The 23,548-nt window shown below is 45.8% G+C and overlaps 1 protein-coding gene across 8 annotated transcripts; it reads right to left on the bottom strand.

Moving 5' to 3' along the window:
- Positions 1-299: 299 nt before the first annotated feature.
- Positions 300-22,855, bottom strand: EDA2R (ectodysplasin A2 receptor). 8 transcript variants are annotated; one of them, XM_032765893.2, is made up of 11 exons: positions 21,972-22,855; positions 19,792-19,877; positions 16,452-16,583; positions 15,000-15,110; positions 13,776-13,954; positions 13,550-13,635; positions 11,646-11,810; positions 11,011-11,157; positions 9,819-10,357; positions 8,900-8,951; positions 300-8,012 (listed from the first exon to the last, which is right to left on the bottom strand). In XM_032765893.2, exons 3-11 carry the CDS (start codon positions 16,497-16,499, stop codon positions 7,717-7,719), a joined length of 1,623 nt encoding a protein of 540 aa, XP_032621784.1. In that variant the 5' UTR covers positions 16,500-16,583; positions 19,792-19,877; positions 21,972-22,855; the 3' UTR covers positions 300-7,716. The 8 variants fall into 8 exon arrangements, with proteins under 8 accessions (XP_032621784.1, XP_032621781.1, XP_032621785.1 ...); XM_032765890.2 differs by having other exon boundaries at positions 22,679-22,855; XM_032765894.2 differs by having other exon boundaries at positions 8,900-8,948; positions 22,679-22,855.
- Between the last annotated feature and the right edge of the window lie 693 nt (positions 22,856-23,548).

Raw genomic sequence — 23,548 nt, 5'->3', positions numbered from 1 at the left:
TTCAAGAGTAGACCAGACTAATATTTCCAAAACTGAGTGTTTGAAGTTAGGTGCTTATACCTCTATATCTAAACAAGTGGTCTCACTTTCATAGATTAAGAACCACAGCTTCAACTCAAGTTATTGCACACAGAACCTTAACTCTGCCCCCTTCTGTGTGCTCATATCTTATTTCCTCACATTGTTTTTGTTTTTCCCATCAACTGATACACATGTGGAACATCTTGTAGTTCTGTAAACTACTCTGAATATGTCAGACAAACAGGATGGAGGGAAAAATTCACTGAAAACCACCAATATTTTCTTCTTAAAAATTTATTTAACTACAAATACAAAAAACATTCAAGGGCATTGAATCCAAGACAGAATGTGGGAAGCCCCAAAACATTCCCTAGTACATTAAAACACAGGATTTTTTAAAAACAGATGGTGCCGGGGGGGTGGAAAGAGCTACAGTTCTGATTTACAATGTCAATGAATTTACAAAAATATTAACAACCTGTTTACAACCTTTACAAAAATAATATTCACCATAAAAAATACAAAACCTATGTATTTCCATGGACAGTCCCTGACTACAGCAATTGAAAACAACAACAACAACAAAAACCCTCATGAGACGCACCAGGATAAGCACCATGAGGACTTCCTCCTAGTATTTTAATTAGATCTTCCTGAATACACCAGAATTAAGGGTGCCCTGAGCACTAAAACAGCTTTCCCAGCAGCTACCTGCTCACGTAATAGCATATTCAGGCTAATTCAGCTCAGTATCTCTGTTCAAGGCAGTATTTAAAATATGTGCTTAAATGCCATTAAAGTCCATTGGACTTAAGCACATTCTTAAAGGTAAGAATGGATTTAAGAATTTTACTATGTTCTTTCCTAAATTAGGGCCTGAGACATGATTGAGAAAAAGGAAGTTGAGCCAGGAAATATTTCCATGTTTCTAAATCAGTTATTCCCAACTGAATTCTTACAGAGGCTAAATAATTTTATTTCCTTTAACTCATTATAAGCCATCCCTGCTCAGCATTACTGGCTTTCTACACTGAAATGCAGGATTCAGACTCTTTGGAGATTCCCCACACCCGTTTGTTCAACATTAAAACAGAAACTGTAAGTCACAGATATCTGGAAATTTCACATTCCATTCACTGTGCTGAAATTTTTCTTAGAAAAAGAATAAGTGAAGAACCACTCTCGCTGGTTTGCAGCCAAACCTTCAAAATGGCTATTGACTGTGGATGCCACAATTTTTGGTGGCCAAACTGAGATGACCGGGGCCTTATTTTCAGAGGTGTTAAATACCCACAGCTTCCATCGGCTTCTGAAGGAGTTGTGAAAATCAAATCCAAGGCATCTCAAGCTAGGCGCCCAAAAGCAGTGGGTCACTCTTTAAAATTCTGGCATTAGTAAATTAATTTGGGCCCAATCCTGCTCCCCCTGAAGTCAAGGGAGTTTTGCTATTGACTTACCTTGAACTCCAGTTACATTTTTCCTAACCATTAAAAGCCCAGTCCCGCAACCCTTTACTCATACTATCAATCCTCTTCAAAGAATTTCTTTGAAGCCAATGGGATGACTCACACAAGAACTACTTGCTTAAGGGGTTGCTTGGGCCCCTAATTTGCTATATGCAGAAGAGTAACTAGAATCCAGTTAAACTAGGCAAAAATAATCCCATCCTGTATTTAATGAACACTCTTTCATTAAATACACCATAACTGAACAGCTACACTGTGACTGGCCTAGAGTATACAGCCAGAGTGTGCTTCAGAGTAGTTTATCTGCATGCTTTACTTGAACAAAGACCCTTATATCTCAACTGCTTCATTCCTAAGGTAGAAGTTAATAAAGTTTGTCAATGAATTTTGATTGAATGAATATTAATATTTGATTAATAATGAATATTATTATCAGCCTCTGAAAAACATGGCACACAGCTTAAAAATGATAGGGCACCTTAAAATATAGACATAAAAACCTTGAACTAGGGAAAGGACATGTTCGCTTAGACCAAATTCTCCAAGAGGAAAAATTCCTTTACACTGCGCTTTCCCCATTCACCATCAAGGCTACCCAGTGAGATCAGCAAGGACAAACAACACATCAGCAAATGGCAAGAATTTGCAACACACATTACAATACTCACATACAGAAATCACTGATTGTTAACAACACTTACAAAAGGATCATCAGCATTTACTCAAGTTTAGCTTTTTCTCCCAGAGTGTAACTCCAGAGGTTCATTTATTATTAATTACATGATTATGCTGTTGGGCAGTAACAGACACAGCAGCCCCTGAAACAAATGAAGGAGCAGGAAAAGCCTTACATTCAAACTGGGCCGGATCCTGCGTGGGGGCACTGCTGAGCACTCTCAGTGCCCACCCTGAAGCCAATGGGAGCTGATGTAGTCAGCAAAGCTAACTCATGGGGCAGAACTACCACTGATTCCAATAACCCATAGCTGATGACATGAAGGGCAGGTGAAAATCCATCACACTAGTGACCAGATTCTGATTTCACTGGTATAGGAGTAAATCAAGAGTAGCCACTTAAGTCAGTGACATTACTACAAATGTATGGTGGTATAACAAAGATCAGCATCTTGGCCCCAGATCTGCATTTGCCCTGAGATGTTTTACATTTCAGGCACCTTTTTAATCAGTGCTGCATAGTTAAGTAACCAAGTAATGAGGTATCATTTACTGACATTTTAACTCAGAAGGGATAAAATGTTCAACACTTCTGTTTACTGCAAGGCAATCTCAAAAGCAACAAGTTGAGCTTGACTTTGCCAGAGGTGAATAGCAGACAGGAAAAGCATCATGTCCAGCTTTATGAGTTGACTTTGTCCTCAACAGGTTCAGGTCTTAAAGACGTTCAACAGAAACCAATGTCTATTAGTAACAAACCATCCAGGTGAAATGCACACTGGAGTTTAAACAAGGCAATACTGCCCCCTGCTGGCTGTTGGGAGACACCATGCCTTTAATTACTCCATAAAAGGCAAACACCAATTAATTATAATCTAATTACACATTCCCATGCCGTCTGTGTTCTCAGCCAACTTCAGGCACCTCGAGCTATGATAACAGGATTGCTATGATCAGATGAACCCAACTGGGTTTTGATTATATAAATTTCCTATTGTCAAACTTTCAACCGTAAGATTCAATAATGAAATCACAATATATGTCAGTCTGTTAAGACAGTCTTTATGTGCCAGTTAATTAGTACTGAAATGGTTTTAAATAGCTCAGCACTGGAACTGTCAATACCAGCAGCTCTCTAATCAGAACCGTGGTCTTAGAAATACATCGTTACCTCGATATAACGCCACCCAATATAACACAAATTTGGTTATAACAGGGTAAAGCAGTGCTCTGGGGGGGCGAGGCTGCGCCCTCCAGCGGATCAAAGTAAGTTCAATATAACACGGTTTCACCTATAACAGGGTAAGATTGTTTGGCTCCCAAGGACAGCGTTATATCGAGGTAGAGATGTATTTAGACATTTGCAAGTTCTCTGACTCAGAACAATAGATCAGGTGCATGACTGAGTGCACAAAGGATGTCGTACATGGAAGCTGATCCTGGGGTTAAAAGAGCTGATGTTTCTATCCGTATTGCTGAGTAGTTGAGGCTTGGATACAGAAGTGATATCAGAAAAGTGCAGACTAGTGCGCACTTCTTGGACTGTAAAGAGTTTGAAATTTTAAATTTGGGGAAAGAGGCAGGGGAGTGGAAAGAAGGCAGAAAACATAGAGGCAGGAAAATGCACAAAAATAAAGGGAGAAGAGGGGAGCCTGAGACACAGGATAGGGAAGGGAGGAACCATGTACCACAGGCCAAATCCTGATCTCATTGAAGTTAATGATTATTTTGCCTCTGACTTTAATGGGACCAGGCTTTATGCTACTAGATCAGCTCTGTCATTCTCATTTGTCTCCTGTCTGAGGCTCTCAAAGGAGGCTGTAAACATTAATGGATTAAGCCTCACAAGAGATCTACGAGGTAGGAGAGTATTATTGTCCCTACATTAGAAGTGGGGCAACAGGAATGGAGAGGTGAAGTGACCTGCCAAACACATTCAACATGTATGGCATAGCTATGTGCAGATCTCCTGACTTGCAGTGCAATGCTTTATTCACAAGGCCATCCTTCTGCTTTGTCCCTTTATAGCTTGATGGCTGCAAAGCACCATTTGGTAACAGGCATAAGCAATATGTTTTTCACTCTGGAGAGTTGTTTACTAAACACAGTGAAAACCACCACCCTTTCTGCTCTCTAGCCCTGCAGCTACTGCAGAACATTTCCGGAACACCCAGCAGCGGGGACACTGTGTTCTCAAATGTACCAGTGAGGGCCCTGGGACACCATTGTTGCTCAGGCAATGTGAATGAAATTAAGACAGCACAGCACTGTCAACAGCTTATGGTTCTTAGCTGGGATAAGGTGAAGGGTTTAACCAAGGACAGTCCAGCTCACTTTTCCCAAAGCTCATGGGAAGATGAACAGTGCCCACAATGCTAACTGGGTGCAGATGGGCTGATATCTTGCACGCTATGCCTATGCACTTTGGCAGCACTATGTATGCTCAGCATAACTCCCTCCTCACCACCCAGTATTGTTCTAGGGACCCTAGTACCAGTGAAACTCCTTGAGTATGTCCCAGAGCTCTTGAGGTTAACAACTCTGCATTGGACTTGAACACTCAAAGGTGAAGTTGAGTGAAACAGACGTGTGGCTAAATGGGGCAACGCCAATGCCAGCCCCAGATATCGGTCTCAAACCTTCACAAAAAAAAGCAATCCCTACGTGCTGAGGTGCAGCGAAATACAGCACACGCAGGAAATGTCATGCAGCCCAACATCGTCACCACGTGCAATATGGAGCCAGCCATAGTCTTCTTCACCCTTGTTTGAAACAGCCAGCTCCACAGACTGAGCAAGGACCCAGTAGAGATTATTAGAAAGGCACCTCCTTTCCCATCCACTAGGTGTCAAGGTTGTGCCACAAATGAAGTAAAGATCCACCTGGAGATGGCGTTTTAGGGAGCCTATGTCATCAGCCACTCAACAGAGCCACACTGAATCCCACCTAACACGAAACATAGTGAAACAGTGTGTTTTACAGAATCTGAATGACAGCCTCCATCTGTCTGAATTCATGGCAAAGTGCTGATTGCAATCAGGCTCCCGGAGACGCCTCTCCTCCTGGAGCAGCTGCTCTCTGAAAATGACCTCACTATGAAAGGAATCTGTCACAGCTGAGTGCCAGGGCTGAAAAACACATTAATATAATAGAGTACGTCACATGCCCTGATTGCTAGGGTCCTCTCATGAATTGACGGTCGGTGTGTTCTGCAACCACAAAACAGACTATTGCAGCTGATTGCCAGGGCTGGATTCCTGTCCTCTCTCCAGGAGGCGTGGGGTGTTTCATGTTTTCTCCTGAAGTATTTGCCCCTGACAACGATACTGCACTTAAAACCTTACTTTAATATTGCCTGTCAGTCCGTGAAGCGACCCAGTGGCAGGATTTCTAGAGCCTTACAGGAGACTTAGATTGTTTCATATTCTGCAACTTCCCCCGACCAATCCAATTTGCCAGGTAGCAGTTCAAAGTGTAACCTGCTCCTGCTTAATGCACAGTAAGAAGAGAAGCTGGTGGCAGCTTTGAGAAAATAGCACAAAAACCTGCAGCCACCAGTTCCAGGAACTTCAGGAAGTCTAACACAGCCAAATCATGGCAAACTCTGACAAATCCTCCTAGAGAAAATTAAAGACAGAAGACCGCATCCCTATGGAACCACCATTCTCAGAAAATGAGGTCATCTTTAGTCTGAACAACACATTATTTTACAATAAAGCCACTGCACCACTCATGGTATGATTACTTTGACAGGCAGCATAAAGTGGCCAGGACACAAACCTCCGGACACCGGAATCATTCAGCCAAATCAAATACACCTGGTACTGAGATGCTCTTCCAACAGAAGCCTCTTGCAGGCAAATGGCAACCCTCATTACCTGGGAGTAGTATTTAGCCAGGTTAATAATCAGAATCTGACCACACAAAGGTCTGATTAATTCTAGTAGGGGGCGTTATGCACCTGGCAGTACATTACACTAGCAGTGAGAAAATACTCTTTTGAGACTACTCCATGGTGTTTCATCCAGCATTTCCCATTATGAACTTGGCATAATTAGTTCTGGAGGGGTTCCATCCTTTCAGTTTTTAATTAACATGGCAAGGGGATAGAGTGGTTGTGCCATTGAGACACCCGCCATTATTATACTGAGTTTATTTTGTTGTGGCTACGTAACATACTAAACCCCACAGGCTCTGTTTTCCCAGCATAGGAGAGAAGCACCTCCTGCAGAAGCCAATGGGAATGGCCTGCATCCTACAGCAAGAGAATTGGGCACCGGATGAGTTGAAAACCAAGCCATCCTTCAGTCTGCACTTCAAAGGGGCACCATCCAGGCCAAGTGGTCTCCATTTAGTGTTTAGAAGATGAGACCCATGGTGCTCACAGGAGGGGCAATGGAGGGGAGACCCTTACCCTGGGTTACACATCCAGAGTCCCACAAGGGTTTTGTTTGGGTCACGTGTTCTTAAAACTTCAGATGTGCAGAAGAGCAGAATATGTGCTGTGCTGTCCTCCAAACATCAGCACAGAGGAGCCAGATAGCAAGCTCCTTCAGGCAAGGGAGCAGAGGTGCTTAGAAGAAGACTGGGAAATGCAACAAGTACACTGGCATCTGCATTGATGCAAATTTCACCATGCTTAAAAAAATCTTGACTCTCAATTCGAAATATCCCTTTACGAAAAGGGTTGCATTCCACAGCCAGGAAATACAATTAAACACACCGCTATTTTGGTATGGCACACAGAAATTCAGCGCATAAGTCCCTTCTCCCCAGCAAAAAAAAAAAAAAAAAAAAAGGAGTGGCAGCTAAACAATCCTTCTCCAAGAACAGGTCCCCTCGTCGGCGCACAAAAGGAGAAGTAAACAAAAAGGCAGCCACAGCAGAAAGCTGAGCAGAAAGCCAGCAAAATGTAATGTCTGCCAAATGGAGAAGGCCACCTCTAAAAAGTGTGGGAGGGGGGGCTGGGGAGAGAACAAATGATGATCAGGCATCTAAGAGGAAGACAATCAGCTGAAGGGGAGAAATCCAACACAAAGGGTCCAGACCCTCTAAGCTCCCTCTTAGAGTTGGGGGATATTTTCATACCCCACCCCCACCTAGCCCTTCACACAATGAGTTCAATCATTACAGCTGAGATGTGATTCAAGGCAACACTGTGTGCTTCGAGGGTCCACTATAAATCCACACCTGCCCATGGAGGCAAATGGCCCTGTAGCCATGCATGGTGACCATGAGGGCCACAAGGTCTCTGGGCGTCAATATAAACATGTACGAAGAAAGGTGGTGTTTGGAGGTAGCACATGTATCTGCCAACCATCACCAGCACAAGGTGGGACTCAAACAATGGTTGAGAGAAAAGCTTACTCAGTGAGCATTCACAGACTCATCATTCTACTGTGGTTCTACCCCCAACTTTCAAAGGCCACCTCCACACAACCCACAAGAGTGGGTAGGAAACCATGCAGCTGCATTACTGCCAGGTTCACCCAGCCAAAACTATGCCAGGAGTTACCCCTCCCTATATGTGCTGAGGCAGCAATGTGTGTTTCTCCTAGTGTTGGCAGCCCTGGGCCCGGCTCAGAATGAAATGATCGCAGAGTAGGAGCAAGGCATCGAAGCGCTGGAGTTGCTGTAGGACCCGGGCCAGGGCAGGAACAGTGACTGTGTCTCCTGAGGAGGCGAGGTGTGCGACAAGCTGCTTGAATCCAGACATCCTGCTCACCAGATGGGATGGGACCCCCAGCGCCACCCCCACGTGGCTGAAATTCTTGAGACCAGACAAGCAAGGATCCAACTGGAAGCCGAGCGAGAGCACCAAGGAGTGGGGGAGCTGTACTATGGGAAGTCCTGGGGATGGCAAAAAAAGGGAGGTGAGAGCCTGTCTACCCAGCAAGGGAAGGGTGTCCTGCAAATAAGGCAGTGAGGCCCATACCACGGCCCCTGCCCCCATCCATCTGATGAGCAGCTGCAACATCACCCTCTGCCTGGCCTCACCACAGAGGGAACTTTTGCCACAGGGCACCAGTGTATTTCTTTTCAGTGCTTAGCCTATGGAACCTGGCTCTCAGCCCCAGGGGAGCTTAATCCTCACCACAGGCGCCAACTTTTCAACTGCCAGGGGTGCTCAACCTCCAGCTCTGCCACAGGCCCAGCCCCCACTCACCCTTCCCCCAAGGCCCCACCCCGCATCTTCTCACCTCTGCGCCACCCCTGCCCCACCACTTCCCACACAGTTCTGCCTCCTCCCCCGAGTGCATGCTTCCCCACTCTTCCCCCTCCCTCCCAGCCTCCCTGCATGTGGCGAAACAGCTGTTCGTGACGAGTGGGAGGGAGGCATTGATGGCAGGGCCCATCGGCGGGCGGGAGTTGCTGGGAATGGGAAAGGGGAGCTGATAAGGGGCTGCCAGTAGGTGCTCAGCACCCACCATTTTTCCCCCATGGGTGCTCCAGCCCCAGGGCACCCACAGAGTCTGCACCTATTATCCTCACTGTTAATACAGGTAAACTAGGTGCCTATGCTCCACTCCACTCACATTCCAAGGTGTGTCACAGAACGGCTTAACTATTCCCTACATTAATGCCACAGGCCCAGTGAAAGAGGGTCATCCACAGATCTCTATATCAACTGTCAGGATGACACTGGCCAGGCTGGGGTTCTATAGGTGGTCTGCCTCCACCTAAACCCTTGGGGAGCAAGGACATGACTGAAAAATGCTGCCCTGACATCCACTCACCTTGTGTGACGCTGCTAATCTCACTCACAAGGCTCAGGACATCATTCATCTGCTAAGACAAAGACGCCCAAGGATTGGGGAGATTCATCAGAGAATGAGCAACAATCACATGTGGAACTTGGCAGTGCTCCACCCACAGGACCTGTCAGGTACTAGTAATGGCCTGGATATTTCCAATCCATCCATACATCACCACTCAGTTAGGGCAGCAACCCTATTAAGATCTCCATCTCCCCATCTCAATAAACAAGTACTTGAACCTAAGCTAATAAGTTAATTACCCACTAGACATTTTTTAGACTTATGTTAATCACTAATCCGTCACAAACTGGTGAGGAGACCAGATGGCTCAGGGGACTGGGAAGCAGAGTCATTCACCACCGGGTCAGTTTCCCAAACTGGCAAACATGCAAAGATGATTCATGGGTGATGCAGGGATCAGGTGAAGTGCACAGATCCTGCTGAGTTAAGGACGTGCTTGGACTTTGCCCTTTTGCCAGGCTGGGTATCTGAACCTAGCCCAGATTGCTAGTTGCAACCATCTGATAGCTCTTTGGGGGCCCTTAGACAAGTTGGTGGGTCTTAGCCCAGTTTCCTGCAAACAAAAAAGCACCACAACTGGCAGCTTTCCTTGGGATCTCAACACCAGTTCATTTAATGGTGGAAGTGGTGGATGTGTTATGTTCTACCCTGGCCAATGGGAACTGGGCTGTGTCCCTTCCCAAACTCACACCTCACAGCTCGCTGAACAGCAGATGGTGATGACTTTTGGACAGTTACTACCAGCCAGTGCTGGATCTGAACCTGCTCAGAAGTGAAAGGTTTTGTACCCTCAGCTCCTCTGCTATCCTGTCCCTCCCTGTGTGAGCCCCATAGTAGCTGTTATTATATAGATGCAGGCGAGACGGGAAGTACTTACAGGCTGCTCCCTGCTTTCAGCAATGGGAATTTGGAAGGATGAGGACGATCCCCTGACAGCCTCCAGAACAAGTTCACTTTGTGTTATCAGTGGTGCACCAAACAGGGGAACTTCAAGGGTTAGTTCATCTGTATGTCTCCAGATGCTCTGAGCCACCTGTTTCTCTGCATCCTCCTGGCTTTTGGTGCCCATGAACTCGGCCTGGGTGGAAAACTTCTGCAGGTCTAGCTCCGTGCATTCTACCGGGGCATGGGGCCACCTAGGCTGCATCTCCGAAGCACATGATGAGAGGGGAGTCGAGGCCTCTGTGAACCCAGCTGTGCCCTGCCTGGCATCTGAGGATGATGGGCCCCCTGCAGAAAAGTTGCTGGACCCTGAGTTCCTTATCAGGGGTTGGGTCTCCAAGACGCTCCTCACCAGCTGGGATTTGGGATTGGGGCTGACAGCAATCTCTTCCAAATTGGGCTGGAGAGCCGGAATCTGCAGGCCTATGGCTTCACCGTTCGAAATTAACTGAACTGGTTCAACAGGACCTGGAACTAGAAACCCCATGGCTTAAAAGTATGTGGGTTCCCCTTCCAATAGCCTCTCCACCTGCCGGGGACTGGACTCCCTCCAGTTAGCCACTCCTTAAAAACCCCATCTCCCATGGGGCACTGCACTGCCACTGCCTGTCTCCAGCTGCAGAGAAACAGACAGGACAGGGCTACTCGGTGCCTTTTGTCCGCAAGGTGGCAGTGAGCACTGCTGAGCAAAGCAAGGCTCCTCGCTCTTCCAGGAGTCGATCACCAGCCCTCCAGGGTCACCCCCACTGCAACTGCCAAGCACTCTCTCCTCCCCAACCCACACATCCCTAGGAAAGACCTGAAGCTGGAGGAGTGGAACCTACATGTTCCCAGCCCCAGTGCAACATCTTCTGAGTTCAGAATCCTCCCCAGGCGTCCACCTTTCACCCAGAGGAAGTTTCCTAGTGGCACTGTGCTCCATCCACCTCAATTATGCCAGTGTCTGACCACAGGGGCAGTAAGCCTCAAGGCAGCAGCAATTTTGACACCTCCCCCCCGCATAGGGTGCTCCCTCCTGCCTGAGGAATGGAAACTGAGCAGACATTAGGGTGGGGGGGGGGGTCATGACCCAGCCTGCCCTTCCCCCCAGACCCAAGCTAAAGCAGCAAAACAATGAGAGAAGTTACCTTCTGCTTGCCAAGAGCAAGGGCTCAGGTTCTTCACACCCAAGCAGCAGGAACTAGACATCTGTTCCTCACAGGGAAACCTGCTTGGCATGGCTGAGGCCTGGAACATCACCCTCTGGGCCGAGAAATTCTGGGTCCTCAGAAACACTTTAAAGGATAAAGAGCAACTGATATCAGCAAAGACCTGGCTTGTTTTCCCAGAATGCACTAGGCCATCTAGTATGGCTATTTATTTGGTGACTGTAAAATTCAGGAGCAATCAGACCTCACTGCCTGGCATGGAGAGGGCTAGCGCTGAGCACTGTTCCCCACGCAGCTGTGCCAATGCACCTCAGTTGTGTCTCTCTAACCTACTCCTCCTTACTGTTTTCCTCATCTCCTTAATTGCTTCATCCTCTGCTGCTCCAGTCCCGGCCCCCTCACCTCCACAACTGCCAAAATCTCCTCAGTCTTAACCCAACCTGGGAAAACCATTGAAAAGAAAGCACTAACCTCAAAAGTGACAACCTCGCTGGCCCCATCTGGCACTCTGTTTGAATCTGAGCCCTTACATCCTCCTCCTCTTCCCTGCTATCTCTAGGGAAGAAGGGGCAGGGGAAGGAGGACCAGAGGGATGCTGCGTTGCATTCACTCACCTCGCTGACACTGGCTCTTCCAGAAGCGCTTGCAGCAGATGATGGCGAGTGCCAGCAGCACCAACACAATGATGACTAGCGCACTGCTGGTTAGCACTAGGAGGGCGGTGTCCTGGGGAGCTACTGTGGGGATCGTTATCTTCACCAGGCTAGTCCTGGAGCTGCCTGCAAACATACCAGCCAAAGAAAGAGGTCAGAGTCCCATCAGCACATGGTGCATTGCAGGATGCTACAGAGAAGAAAGCAGACAGGACCAGGGCAGCATAGATCCAGCCTGGAGTGATTAGTACATGACCAGTTACAAGGATATTAAACACATACACACAGATGTCCCTTAGGACAAGAGATCTCAACATAGAAATTAAAAGCATCTAAGGGCTAAGTTCCCTGTAAGCTGCGTGGCTGCATGGCCATGCAGCATCCTATTTAGCACCGCATAGGCACTCAGGGAACCTGCCCAGGGACCTACTGCTGCCGGGAGGGGCGCCCCAACCTAGCCTGGCCCCCAACCTACCATGGCAGGGCGGCCCCCCAGCCCCAACTATGCCACAACCCAGACCTACGGTGGCTGGGTGTCCCTACCACGGCCTGAACCTGTCCAGGGTGGCCCGGCCCAGATGCAGCTGCAGCCGGGGCAGCACGGCGCATATAACAAAATTCATTCTGCATATAGGTGGGAAAAATTAGAGGGAACACTGCCTAAGGGGCTTAGGAACCTAATTCCCACTGACAAAGAAAGTTAATGGACTTAGACACCTAAGTCACTCCTAGGTGGTCACTGTCAGAGACAGGGGATACTGAATTACATGCATCACTGGCCTGCTCCGCTCCACAACTCCTCCCACCTCCTATTACTCTAAGGAATCTAAGTCAGTGGGAATTAGGCTCCTAAACCCCTTTTGAAAACTGAACATAATAATCTAGTGCCATCCAGCAGCACAGTATTTTTAGCTCCAGTTTACAGATGGAGAAACTGAGACACAAGCAGCTTAAGTGACTTGTCCACAGTCAGTATGACTCAGTGGCAGAACTACCAACTGGACTCAAGTAGACTGAGAAACACCACCACCAGCTGCCGAATGATTGAGAAGTGATGGGGCTGATTTTTCTTGATTTTTAACAATGGAAATAACAAAATATTACAGGATAGAAAATGGCTGAGCTGCTGTGTCTGACCACATATCATGGCACTGCTGGGCCCACCTGCCCCTCCCCTCCAGATATACACTGTCAGTACTTCCTTGATCAGAACTCATTGGGACAGAATTCTTCTGTCTCAGCTAGTGTAATAAACTTCAAAACAAGGACTAGACATTTAAATAAATAAGCACAGCCTCTGCAAGGACGCTCAAGAGGACAGAAACAACAAAAAGTCTCAAATCTTCATGTTTCAGGGAAAAGATGATCAGCAGTGGGGGTCAGGAGGGAATTTTCCTTTGCACACTACAGAATTACTTTGGTATAACTACGTCAGTCAAGGGCCTAAAAAAACCATACCCCAAGCAACATAATTATACCGAACTAAGCATCGGTGTAGACACGCTTCTCCCGCCTACACAGCTACCGCCTCTCACAGAGGTGGATTAACTAAATTGAAGGGAGAGTTCTTTCCCATCAGTTTAGAGCATCCTCATTAAAGTACTACAGCTGCACAGCTGTGCTAATTCAGTGTTTTAAGTGCAGACCTGCCCTTCGTTACACTATGGGGGTTTATGCCTTTATCTGAAGCATGTAACAGTGGCCACTGTCGGCGATAGGTGATATTGAATTACATGCATCACTGGCCGTCTCCACTCCACCACTCCTCCCACCTCCTGTTAATCCTGCAGGGCTCATCGCATTCCCTGTGACATGACATGTTACACAGTGAAAGACAACAGGTTGGAGTGCTGCTGGCTACGTACACTGAGGCTCAGAGGAAGGAGTCTGCTTTGTGCAGGGGATACATTCCAGATCCTGCAGCCCGCCAATCCGGGTTTTACTGTAAAACCTGCCAAAAAGTAAGTGGAGAATGCTCTAACAACAGGACAAGATATAAGGGAATTGTATATATCATCTCTTTGAACAGCACCACCCTACTCCCTCCCACGTGTGTCTGCTTCTGATGTTCCAGCTGCCAGCAGTACTCACCCTGGCAGACATTCCCCACAGGCTGCATTGGAAGTGGTAGTGCAGTTGGATTTCTGGACACGGTTGATGAGGGGGCAGGAAAGACAAGGTTTGCAACCATGGAACCCCCAGCTGTCCTTAAACCTTCTTGGAGGGCAAGCAGTGCAGTGGGCATCCCTTCCTTCACCATAGCCACATTCCTGCAAGAGACAAGCGCAGGTCCGTGACTGAGACAAAGAAATGGCATCAGATCCAAAGATACCACAAAGGGAAGAAGCTGTTCTATTCTCTAGAGGCAGATGGCTTCTCTTCAGTGAGAGAATTCTCAGTTGCCTTTCACACTCTGGGCATCTCACATCTTTGAACTGCACTGGATAGCAGGAAACAAATGAGGCAGCCATTCTGCATTCAGCAATAGCTCACACATTGCCTCAATCACCAGAACTTGTTTTACTGCCAGGGGGATGCTGGTGTAATGCTGTGTCCTCGGGGGAGAAGAGGGTTTGCTGACAGCTGGGATCAAACAGTACGAGCCTGAGCTAGTCAAGGCTATACATAGCAAACTCACTAACCACAGTGGAATGTGTAAATCACACCCATTAAATATGGTGCTCTGTCCTCTTCTGGTGGTGAGTGGATCACATATAGAGGTTGATGAGTCTATAGTCTTGATGAACAGAACTAGGTCTCTTAGCTTAGGCATAGAAGCTCATTTATAAAGCCAGAGGTCCCAGGTGGATACCTGCTGCCAATGACCCGCACAAGGACAGGTTAGGGGCTCTATTTCAAGAGTAGACAACGTTCTGTGACCTGAAATGTGCAGGAAGTCAGACTAGATGATCACGATGGTCCCTTCTGGCCTAAAAGTCTATGAGTCTATGAGACATTGCATAGCTCTGACCAGGATACTGGAGTTATCTGCCAGAGGGATTTTTTACTTCCCCTGGGAGCTGGAGATGATGGACTTTCCTTGGTGTTCACATAATAAGCTACACCAATTTGAAACCTCTCCTTACTTATTGGTACTTCCATCTTCCCATTCTCCTATTCTCATCCCTGCATCACTTATCATGATCAATGGAATAGTCTAACGTCCCTTGCCAATAAAGCTCTGTTCTTTTTAAAGGCACGGACATCCATAACAGAGAAAGCTCTAATACTATCCTTCTACTAAAGGCTAGCAGAGGATTCACCTCGTACCACCAGTACCAACAATCCAGGTTCATCCCAGAGCAGCCAAATTACCTTGGAAAGCTCCCATCCTGGGCCACACTCCCTGCAAGGAATGCACTTCCTGTGCTCATCCAGATACTCACTCTCCTGGCATTCCATTGGGTTTGGAGCAGCACCTCGGACCTAGAGAAACAACTGGGGTTACTACAAGTCCCAGAACACTCCTGAGCTGAATCAAGCGTGTCCTTTACTGGGCAAAGCTTTCTCATTGGAAGGAAAATTTGCCTGCATTCCTTGCACACCCCCAATTCCCATTTGCTTTAGTACAGTAGTGGGCTCCCATTGGCCGGGAATGGCAAAGGGGGGCCACTGGGAGCTGCAGGTGGCCGTGCCTGCAGACAGTCAATGTAAACGTGGCCCACCAGCAGATTACCCTGATGGGCCATGGGCAGCCTGTGGGCCATAGGTTGCCGACCACTACTTTAGTAGATGTTTGTGTTGCACGAGGAAAACCTCATTTTGGCAAGAGCAAAGCCATATGCTTTCTTCCCAAAGGGCAGTATGAGGTGCAACTGGCTAAGCAGAGACAGAGGAGGGACTTTAGTAGGTCATGCAGCTGAGCTGCCCATTCCTTGTGCCATTTGGTGACATTTACAAGTGAAGAGAGGTGCGGTCAGTTGTTATTTCCAAACTCATGTTGGACACTGATCAATGATGATTTTTAAGACCAGGTCCACAGCTTCCCTGAAGGGAGGTCAGTACATAGTCCAGACCAGATAACTTGTTATGCTGGTCTGCTAAACTGTAGGACTCTTCCTAATTTAGAAGCATCACAAAGATCTGCATAAATGAAATAGTGGAAAGTACCACCAATGCAGTATCCAGGTCTGCAGAGAGCATCAAACTGGATGGAGCACACAAAGCAGATTTCAATCCAGAGCCTTGGCTGGTATAGAGCTGACGAATACCTCCACTCAGAGGAGCTCATGTTCACGTGATTTGACGTGAAAACAGTGCAAGAGAAGATAAGTTAACTACACAGTCTTGGATCAGTGGGGCAGAAGGAATCTGGGGATATATACTATGGGACACAGAACATAGCAAGGGATAACTAACAGTTCTCCAAAGAACTAAAGCCACACTTTATATTACTGGCCACCATGCTGCCACCCAAGATTTTAATGCGACAAATGGAATTCATGGCCAGAACTTAGCACAAGACACAAAACTGATGTGAATCCTCAGCTGCAAACTAAACAAAACTAGTCAAAGGTATTAGGTAAGGCTAGCCTACAGGCTTACAGCCTGGCCATGCATTCCTTGGTGAAATCCTTGCCCACTGAAGTTAATGGCAAAACTTCTATTGATTTCACCCCCACTGAACTTATTTAGAATTTGGCCCATGCAAATAATGCAGACTACAGAGAGCAGAGCACATAGAGAGAATTCAACAGAAATCAAACTGAAACTATTAAAACACATTATGCAGAGGTTTCAGTTCATTTGTTTCAAGTGGATTCCTACCTTGGCGACAAGAAATAGAGCAAAAAACAGCACTGGGCCTCTCTTCATGTCACTTCTCTCATAACCTCATCCAGCAAATCAGGAAAGAATTAATAACACCGTGTCTGCCTCATGAGGTCTACTCATTGGAATCTAAACATTAAAGAAGAGCAGAAAGGGCTTGAGAAACATGCTTTCCGAGGAAGCCACTGTTATAACTTGAAACAATTAAAAAATGGGTGGAGCACAAGTTTTTGTCAGCCCAGCCACAGGCCTTATTAGGAACAAGTCAAAGGACATCCTGCTAATATTCACACAGTAGGGCCTAGGAACATACTGGAAAAGATGATGTTACAGCTGTAGATACACAAGCACTCTCCACTTCTCTTCCCCCCCAATCATAACCCATTTCTATCTATGCCACCATTATAAACTCTAAATGAAAAGGGCCCCTCAGTAAATGTTCCTTGTTATGCCTTGTCAGTCTGCTCAGGTCTGATCTCCCTCTCTCATGAGCCCTATGCAAAGTAGACTGCACTTTAGGAGTAGGCTATTGGACAGGCTTTTCCCACTATCCAAACAATCAGGACTCTTCTGATGTGGCGTCTCCACTGGATAAGCACAGAAAGCAAGATATTAGTTATTACTATCAACTCACATACTCTGAGCAGTATAAGCTGCAAAGAAAGCCATATGACAACGAGAAATTAAGGGTGCTAAATTTATCTAGCCCAGTAAAGCAAAGATCGCAGGAGGGATGAGATCACAGTCCATAAATAGCTTCAAGGATACTGACACTATGGAGTAAATAAAGAGAGTTTGTCATAGTCTCAGAAGATGGTGGTCAGGGAGCTATAGGCTGAAGCTAAAGGAGGAAATGTTTATGCTCAGTATTTATGTCTAGTTAGGGCCCATTTCCGTTAGGAAAAAATAGAAATGGGCCTGAATCATCCTCCCAAATATAAACCAATCACAGATTTGAATCCAAGTTCATATCTGAAATTTGTCTCCATAATAGGCTGACTCCAAACACCCTGAACTTTGGATAAGCTCAACATTTGAAGCCTCAAGTTCAGCACTGTTCAGATCCATGGTTTAGCGTCTGTCCATTGTAGAGGTAAAACGTTCAGAGATGGACCCAGATAGGGAATTTGGAATGGAGGCTTTGATTTGGGCCCATATCTATGAATAAAAACAAACGGAACAAGAGCAAATTCCCAAGTGAAGTGGAAAGGTACCATTCTCTAGGGTGTCTTAAGAACAATTGGGACCTTATTCTTGGTGGGTGCCATCCTAATACAAACAATAAATAGTAATAAAAAAGAATAGGCAAGGTGAGACAATAATAGGAATGATGTGGGGAGTAGGCCTCCCAAATACAGTTTTATCCTACATAATCTTCTCTATCCTTTGTATCTATGGCTCCTTGGTCCTCACTCCGATTTAGCAATACATGGACATTGAAAGCTTTATTGAACTTCTGGTGTGAGTCACCTCAGTTCCTCCTATTCTCTGCTTGTGACACATAATAGTCCAGTCTCCTGTGAGATGCGATACTTGGGTCTAGTTCTGATTGCTGGATTTAGTTTGGGGGTGCTGACGACCTGTGATACGCAGGAGGTCAGACTAGATGAACTGGCGGTCGTAAACTCTATGACTTTATGAGCGCCCTCAATAGAAAGCCACTTTGAGATTCTAGTAAGTGGTTAAAATATCTGGTCCCAATTAGGTTAAAATGAGAAATTCTCCCACCTCTGCAGAAGCTGTACAGAACCTCGAGGCAACTGCCAGAATAAGATCTCATTTTCCGGAGAGGGACCTACACATCTCACAGTATCAGCCTGCTCATTGATTTTATAGGGAAACAATCTACAGTCATTGTTCTGTGTTAAGGGGAATCTATGAACTTGGTGTATAAAATCTGTTAAATTATTGAATCAAAATGATTTCATGATTTGTTAAAAATCTCAGTGAAAACAGCTTTCCCCTATTTAAACACTTCCTTGTACGTATAATACCCAACCAAAATACTGCACTAGAACTATTGTAAGATGGAGTGGTTTGGACCATTAGTGTAGAATACCATAGTTTTGGTAAACATCCTGTTTTCTGGAGTTCCACCATTCTTATCCCACTGGGTTAGGCTACGGCATTTATGCCAGGTCCCTGTGGAGAGGGTGGAGCAGGGCAGCATCAGCGAGATTGTATGTCAGGAGACACAACCTCTGAGGGATGGCTCGGTGACTGCAGTGGATGAATCTGATTGTCGCCCAGACGCCCCAGCCATACTCTTCAGGCCAGTGCAGATGCGAGGCTGGCCCATGACCATGCCTCATCCTGACCCTTCTCTTATAGCATCATGCTTCTCAGGGGAAGCACAAGTCCCTGCACTCCCCAGAGCACAGGGACTGCAGAGACTGCTGGTATAGGAGGCCCTTAGGTAGCTGCAAAAGGGGGAGGAAGCTTCATTTTTGCACTCCACCACTGTGTGCTCATGCAAAGACCACTCCCAGCCTAGCCTTTTAACTAGACAATAGGATATTTCACAGAGGTCTTAACAAGATAGACTGGCACCTTGTAGCATACAGATCTACAACTACATACTGAGGCCCTGATAAAAAGCCCATTGAAGTTAATGGGAGTGTTTGGATTAGGCCCTACCTAACTTGCACTTTCCTGGAACATTGGTCAGACTTCACATTCAATTGAAAACTGTTGAGTTTTTGATTTATTTGTTTTTCCCCAGTAGCTGCTTGATTTACAAATATCCAAAGCATTGAATTCAAATAAAAATCCAGGAACTGATAGCAACACTCAAATTCTTTTCAGGAAGATCCCTGAAATTCGAGGGTGCTTTTTTTGGTTTATAACCTAGTCTGACCTACAATCTTTACACAGTGAAGAACATTTATATTTGTTTGATAAACACTTGCCATCTTTTGAGATGGCTCCTGCTGTTCCTAATGGATATTTCTGTCTACATTTTCAAAGTGGCAAAGGGATTTCAATGGACCATGACAGTGGCATCAGGTTTAGCATTACTGGATTATCAGGTCAACATATTAGAGTTAAGGGATCTTTGAAGATTTACTTAGTCTTTACTGGTACCATACAGCACTACTTGCAATATATACCTCTACCTCGATATAACGCTGTCCTCAGGAGCCAAAAAATCTTACCACGTTATAGGTGAAACCGCGTTATATCGAACGTGCTTTGATCCACCAAAGTGTGCAGCCTTGCCCCCCCACCCCCCCGAGCACTGCTTTATCACATTATATCCGAATTTGTGTTATATTGGGTCGTGTTATATCGAGGTAGAGGTATACCAGAATGGGAAAAATTGCTATAAAACACTTACTGAATATCTGAAGTTGGCAGCTGGTAGAATTGGGCAGTGGAAAACAGGTCAGCCAGATTAAATGCCATCATGTGGTTTATATGTTGCTTTAAAAAAGAAAGAATGACAATGTTAAATAAACGCACCAGGAGAAAAGGATTTTTTTTAAATCCCAAATTATTAACCTGGAAAATACTCCTGCATGTCTAGCATTTTACCCTCATATTAAGTCAAGTCCATGCCTTTAGTGCCAATATCCTCTGTTCCCCATTCATTCAATACTATTCATTTTGTTCTGCAAGCATTTCTTGATACTATATTGTGCTTAATATATAAGATTCTCTGAGCCAGATTCTTCTATCTTTACCCACATCAAGTTGTACCTTACTTTGTAAACAGTCCCACTGATTTTAACAGGGTTACTTGCAGAATAAGGTATTGCTCATCACAAGTAAGAAATGGTTGAATCTTTTAGCCTGGTTTGGAAATAAACATGTTTTTCAGTGAACTTGTAGACTTTCCCCAAGTCACAAAAAGTCCAATAAGTGTGTAATGTGCCCTACTTCAAAACTCTGAGCTTGTTTTCTGGTTGTTTTTAGAAAAAAACACCCCAATGTCAAAAGGGGAGTGTGCACTGTGCTGATTTTACACCTCTCTGACATTATGACAATTTTTTTATGTTCCGACTCTTGTCATAATGTTCATTTTAGACTTTTGTTTATGTCTTTCAATTTGTCCTAACAGCAAATAAAACGAGACTTTAAATACAGTAATAATACCCAATGCAGGAATTACTGTACTTTTACTTGGATTCCTGTAGTGCTCACGGCATGTGAGATGCCCATTCAAACACATAGGAAGACCTATATCATCCCCAAAGGAGTTTACAATCTGAAGCCCCAATCATGCATCGGGATCTGATTAACACAGAACTCCGCACCATGTGAAGTTCTGTTTAATTCAGTGAGATTCCCCAGGAGTGCAGAGAGCCATGTTAGCAAATCACAATGCAGGCTCGAGACTTAAGATGACAAACAATATAGGAAAGAAAGAGATGCAGTTGAGACCTTGAAATCAATGGGACTGCTCGTGTACATACAGTTTGTCTTGTGCATAAATGTTTGCAGGATCATGGACATAATATGTATAATTTTCATATACACTATATATATGTTTTATATACATAATTATACACTGGGGTCAAGATTTCCAAATGTGACTAGTCTGTGTTGGGGGTTGTTTGAGTATTTTTCAGTGCCTCAAATTTTTGGATGACCAATCTAAGCATCCATCTTCTAAAAACCAGGCCTTTTTAGAGTGTCTCAAGCTGACTTCTCAAAATCACTGGTATCTTTTGAAAATCTTGGCCTCTTTTTTGTCTGTTTTCTCCCTTGACCTATCCATTATTAACTGGCCAGTTTCTTGATTATTGTAACAATTTTGGTTCTCTACTGTCTAACACATCATACCACTGACAACCTGTCATTCATACTCAAGTCACAGGAAAAAATTACTGCCTCATTTATCATTAATTTTACAAATAAAACCATTTCTAATCTGTACTTACTAAGAATTACTCCAAATGTACATAAAAATGCTTAGTCAGTTGCTAGATAGAAGTATTTAAAATATTTACAGATGAAGAGCACACCCATAGATACCATAAATATTATACACACAGTGCTCAGGAAATGCATTTTTAAGAACTAAAGAAATCATTATCAACTACTGTATCAACTGCTAGCTCATTATTTATTAAACTTTAATATAAATAATTACAATAATGGAAAAAGTTGCTCGTACTCAATATTTGCTGATGCTAACACTAAGCTCAATAGCATAGTTTATCATAAATAACCAATAAGATTATTCATTTGTAATCTTCACTCATATTTATCGTTGGCTGCAATCTTAGCCTTGGAATCTACAGCTCAGTGCTCTGAACACTTTGGTGTCTGCTGTGTTTTATAATCAGGCCTGCCACCCCCGCAATCGCTTAAAGTGTCGGGACTTGCAGCGTGCCCTTCCAGACTACAGTGGTGTCACCTACCAGTAACTCTTTGGCATGCAGGCAAAGTATTCCACGGCTTATTCCAAAGTCTGCGTTTGCAGGGATCAAAATATCTGGACCGTTTGTAAAGCGATCAGATGAAATCCCATCTGCGGGGAGTGGGAGGCTGAGCTATGGCTAGAGATTCTACCTGCAGCAAGTCCAGACTTGCCCGCTCACCACGTGTCAGTACCAGTTTCCTTCCTCTCCGGACCCTTCGCACCGCTAGTGCAGATCCGTTACCCTCTCTCTCCCGGGAAGAAACTGAGGGCGCTGCTTTGCAGCTTGGTACCGGACAATCGTAACCTTGACTCCGAGCGCGGAAACTTACAAGGAAAAGCTAATAAAAAGACCGATCCTTCCTGGCAGCCCGCTTCCTTTCTCCCTACAAAGATGTCTAGCTGAGACAGACAGGCTCGCCCACTGGAGCCTCTCCCTCCCCTGAAACACGAACGGGAAAGTGCACGGGATGCTCCAGCAAGCTGGGATATGCCCAGGCATGTACACAGCACAGCGACTCTGCAGCCTGAACCAGCCCGAGACCTCCTCATGCCGGAGAAACCCAGCCAGAGTGAAAGCAACCCACGGGCCTGGATGGACACACCCAGCCCAGACAGATGAGTACATTTAGGGTGCCACATATCGATTACAGCCGCTACGGATCGGGGGCATTCGCTGATTGTTTAGCAATCTAGAGTTGCAGAGTAACTTCCGACGCCCCGGCAAGCTGGGTGGGCAGCACGGACAAGACGAGGCAGCTCATACACAGAGATGATCAATAGGCAATTAACTGCCCTACCCATGAGACAGGCAAGGACCAAAAGACATCAGGCGCCAGGCAAACATGTCCCATTTTACCTGCTTCCCAGCCGCAGCGACCCTGGCGCGGGCTCCTGAGCAAGTCAGGGCTGTTCTGCTCTGTCCCAGACAGCCCCACAGATTGGCCAGGGGCCCCACGGTTGATGAAATCAGCTGCAACACCCACCACCACATCAGTCATCCACCCACGCACTCACCCACCCTCCTACCCTGAAGGGACCCACGAGAAGAGAAGTTCCACCCCGAGACTCCGCCCCCACAGAGAGGCACGGCTTCCCATTGGATAGAAGCAGCCCACCTGGGCGAGGCTATGCAGATCAGCTTGCCCAAAGGGGCGGGGTCTAACGGCGGCAAACAAGGTGGTTGATGCTGAATGGGACTCCGCAGAGGCCGGGCTGGGGACAGTCTCAGGGGCTGTGGCTAAAGTGCATTACCAATTAGCAGCAGCGCAGAGTGGGCTGAAAAGGGGTCACAACAGCACAGCGAGCAGTTTGGGGTTATTTCTAAAACTGCGAGGCACAATACAGCAAGGCAGCTTAATTCTACACAATAGCGCTGCGAGACGCAGGAGAACACAGCAGGACAGAACAATGCAATGGAATACAACAGCACAGCACATCACAGTATTAAAATAAGGTGTAATCAAATACCATAGAGCCGCACAGTACAATAAAACGAACAGGCGGAGTGCAGCAATACAATATGACAGGATAGCTCATAAAAGTACAGCAGTAACATGGTTAAAACAAAAACACAGCTGAGCCACCCAGTTACAGAGTGCAATATAACATAAGAAAGGCCATACTGGGTCAGACCAAAGGTCCATCTAGCCCAGTATCCTGTCTACCGACAGTGGCCAGTGCCAGGTGCCCCAGAGGGAGTGAAGCTAACAGGCAATGATCAATTGAT

This window comes from Chelonoidis abingdonii, chromosome 8 (genome assembly GCF_003597395.2).
Source record: "Chelonoidis abingdonii isolate Lonesome George chromosome 8, CheloAbing_2.0, whole genome shotgun sequence".
In the NCBI taxonomy this organism is placed as follows: domain Eukaryota; kingdom Metazoa; phylum Chordata; order Testudines; family Testudinidae; genus Chelonoidis; species Chelonoidis abingdonii.
This window is presented reverse-complemented; position numbering and strand designations above follow the sequence as displayed.

Bases quoted from the DNA above. Each gene is read 5' to 3' on its own strand.
- EDA2R (XM_032765893.2), bottom strand. From the start codon at position 16,499: ATGAAGAGAGGCCCAGTGCTGTTTTTTGCTCTATTTCTTGTCGCCAAG. The intron at 13,636-13,775 runs GTGAGTACTGCT...ACTTTTTGGCAG, and splicing joins TGTGGGGAATGTCTGCCAGG to GTTTTACAGTAAAACCCGGA. The intron at 11,158-11,645 runs GTGAGTGAATGC...TATCCTTTAAAG, and splicing joins GAAGAGCCAGTGTCAGCGAG to TGTTTCTGAGGACCCAGAAT.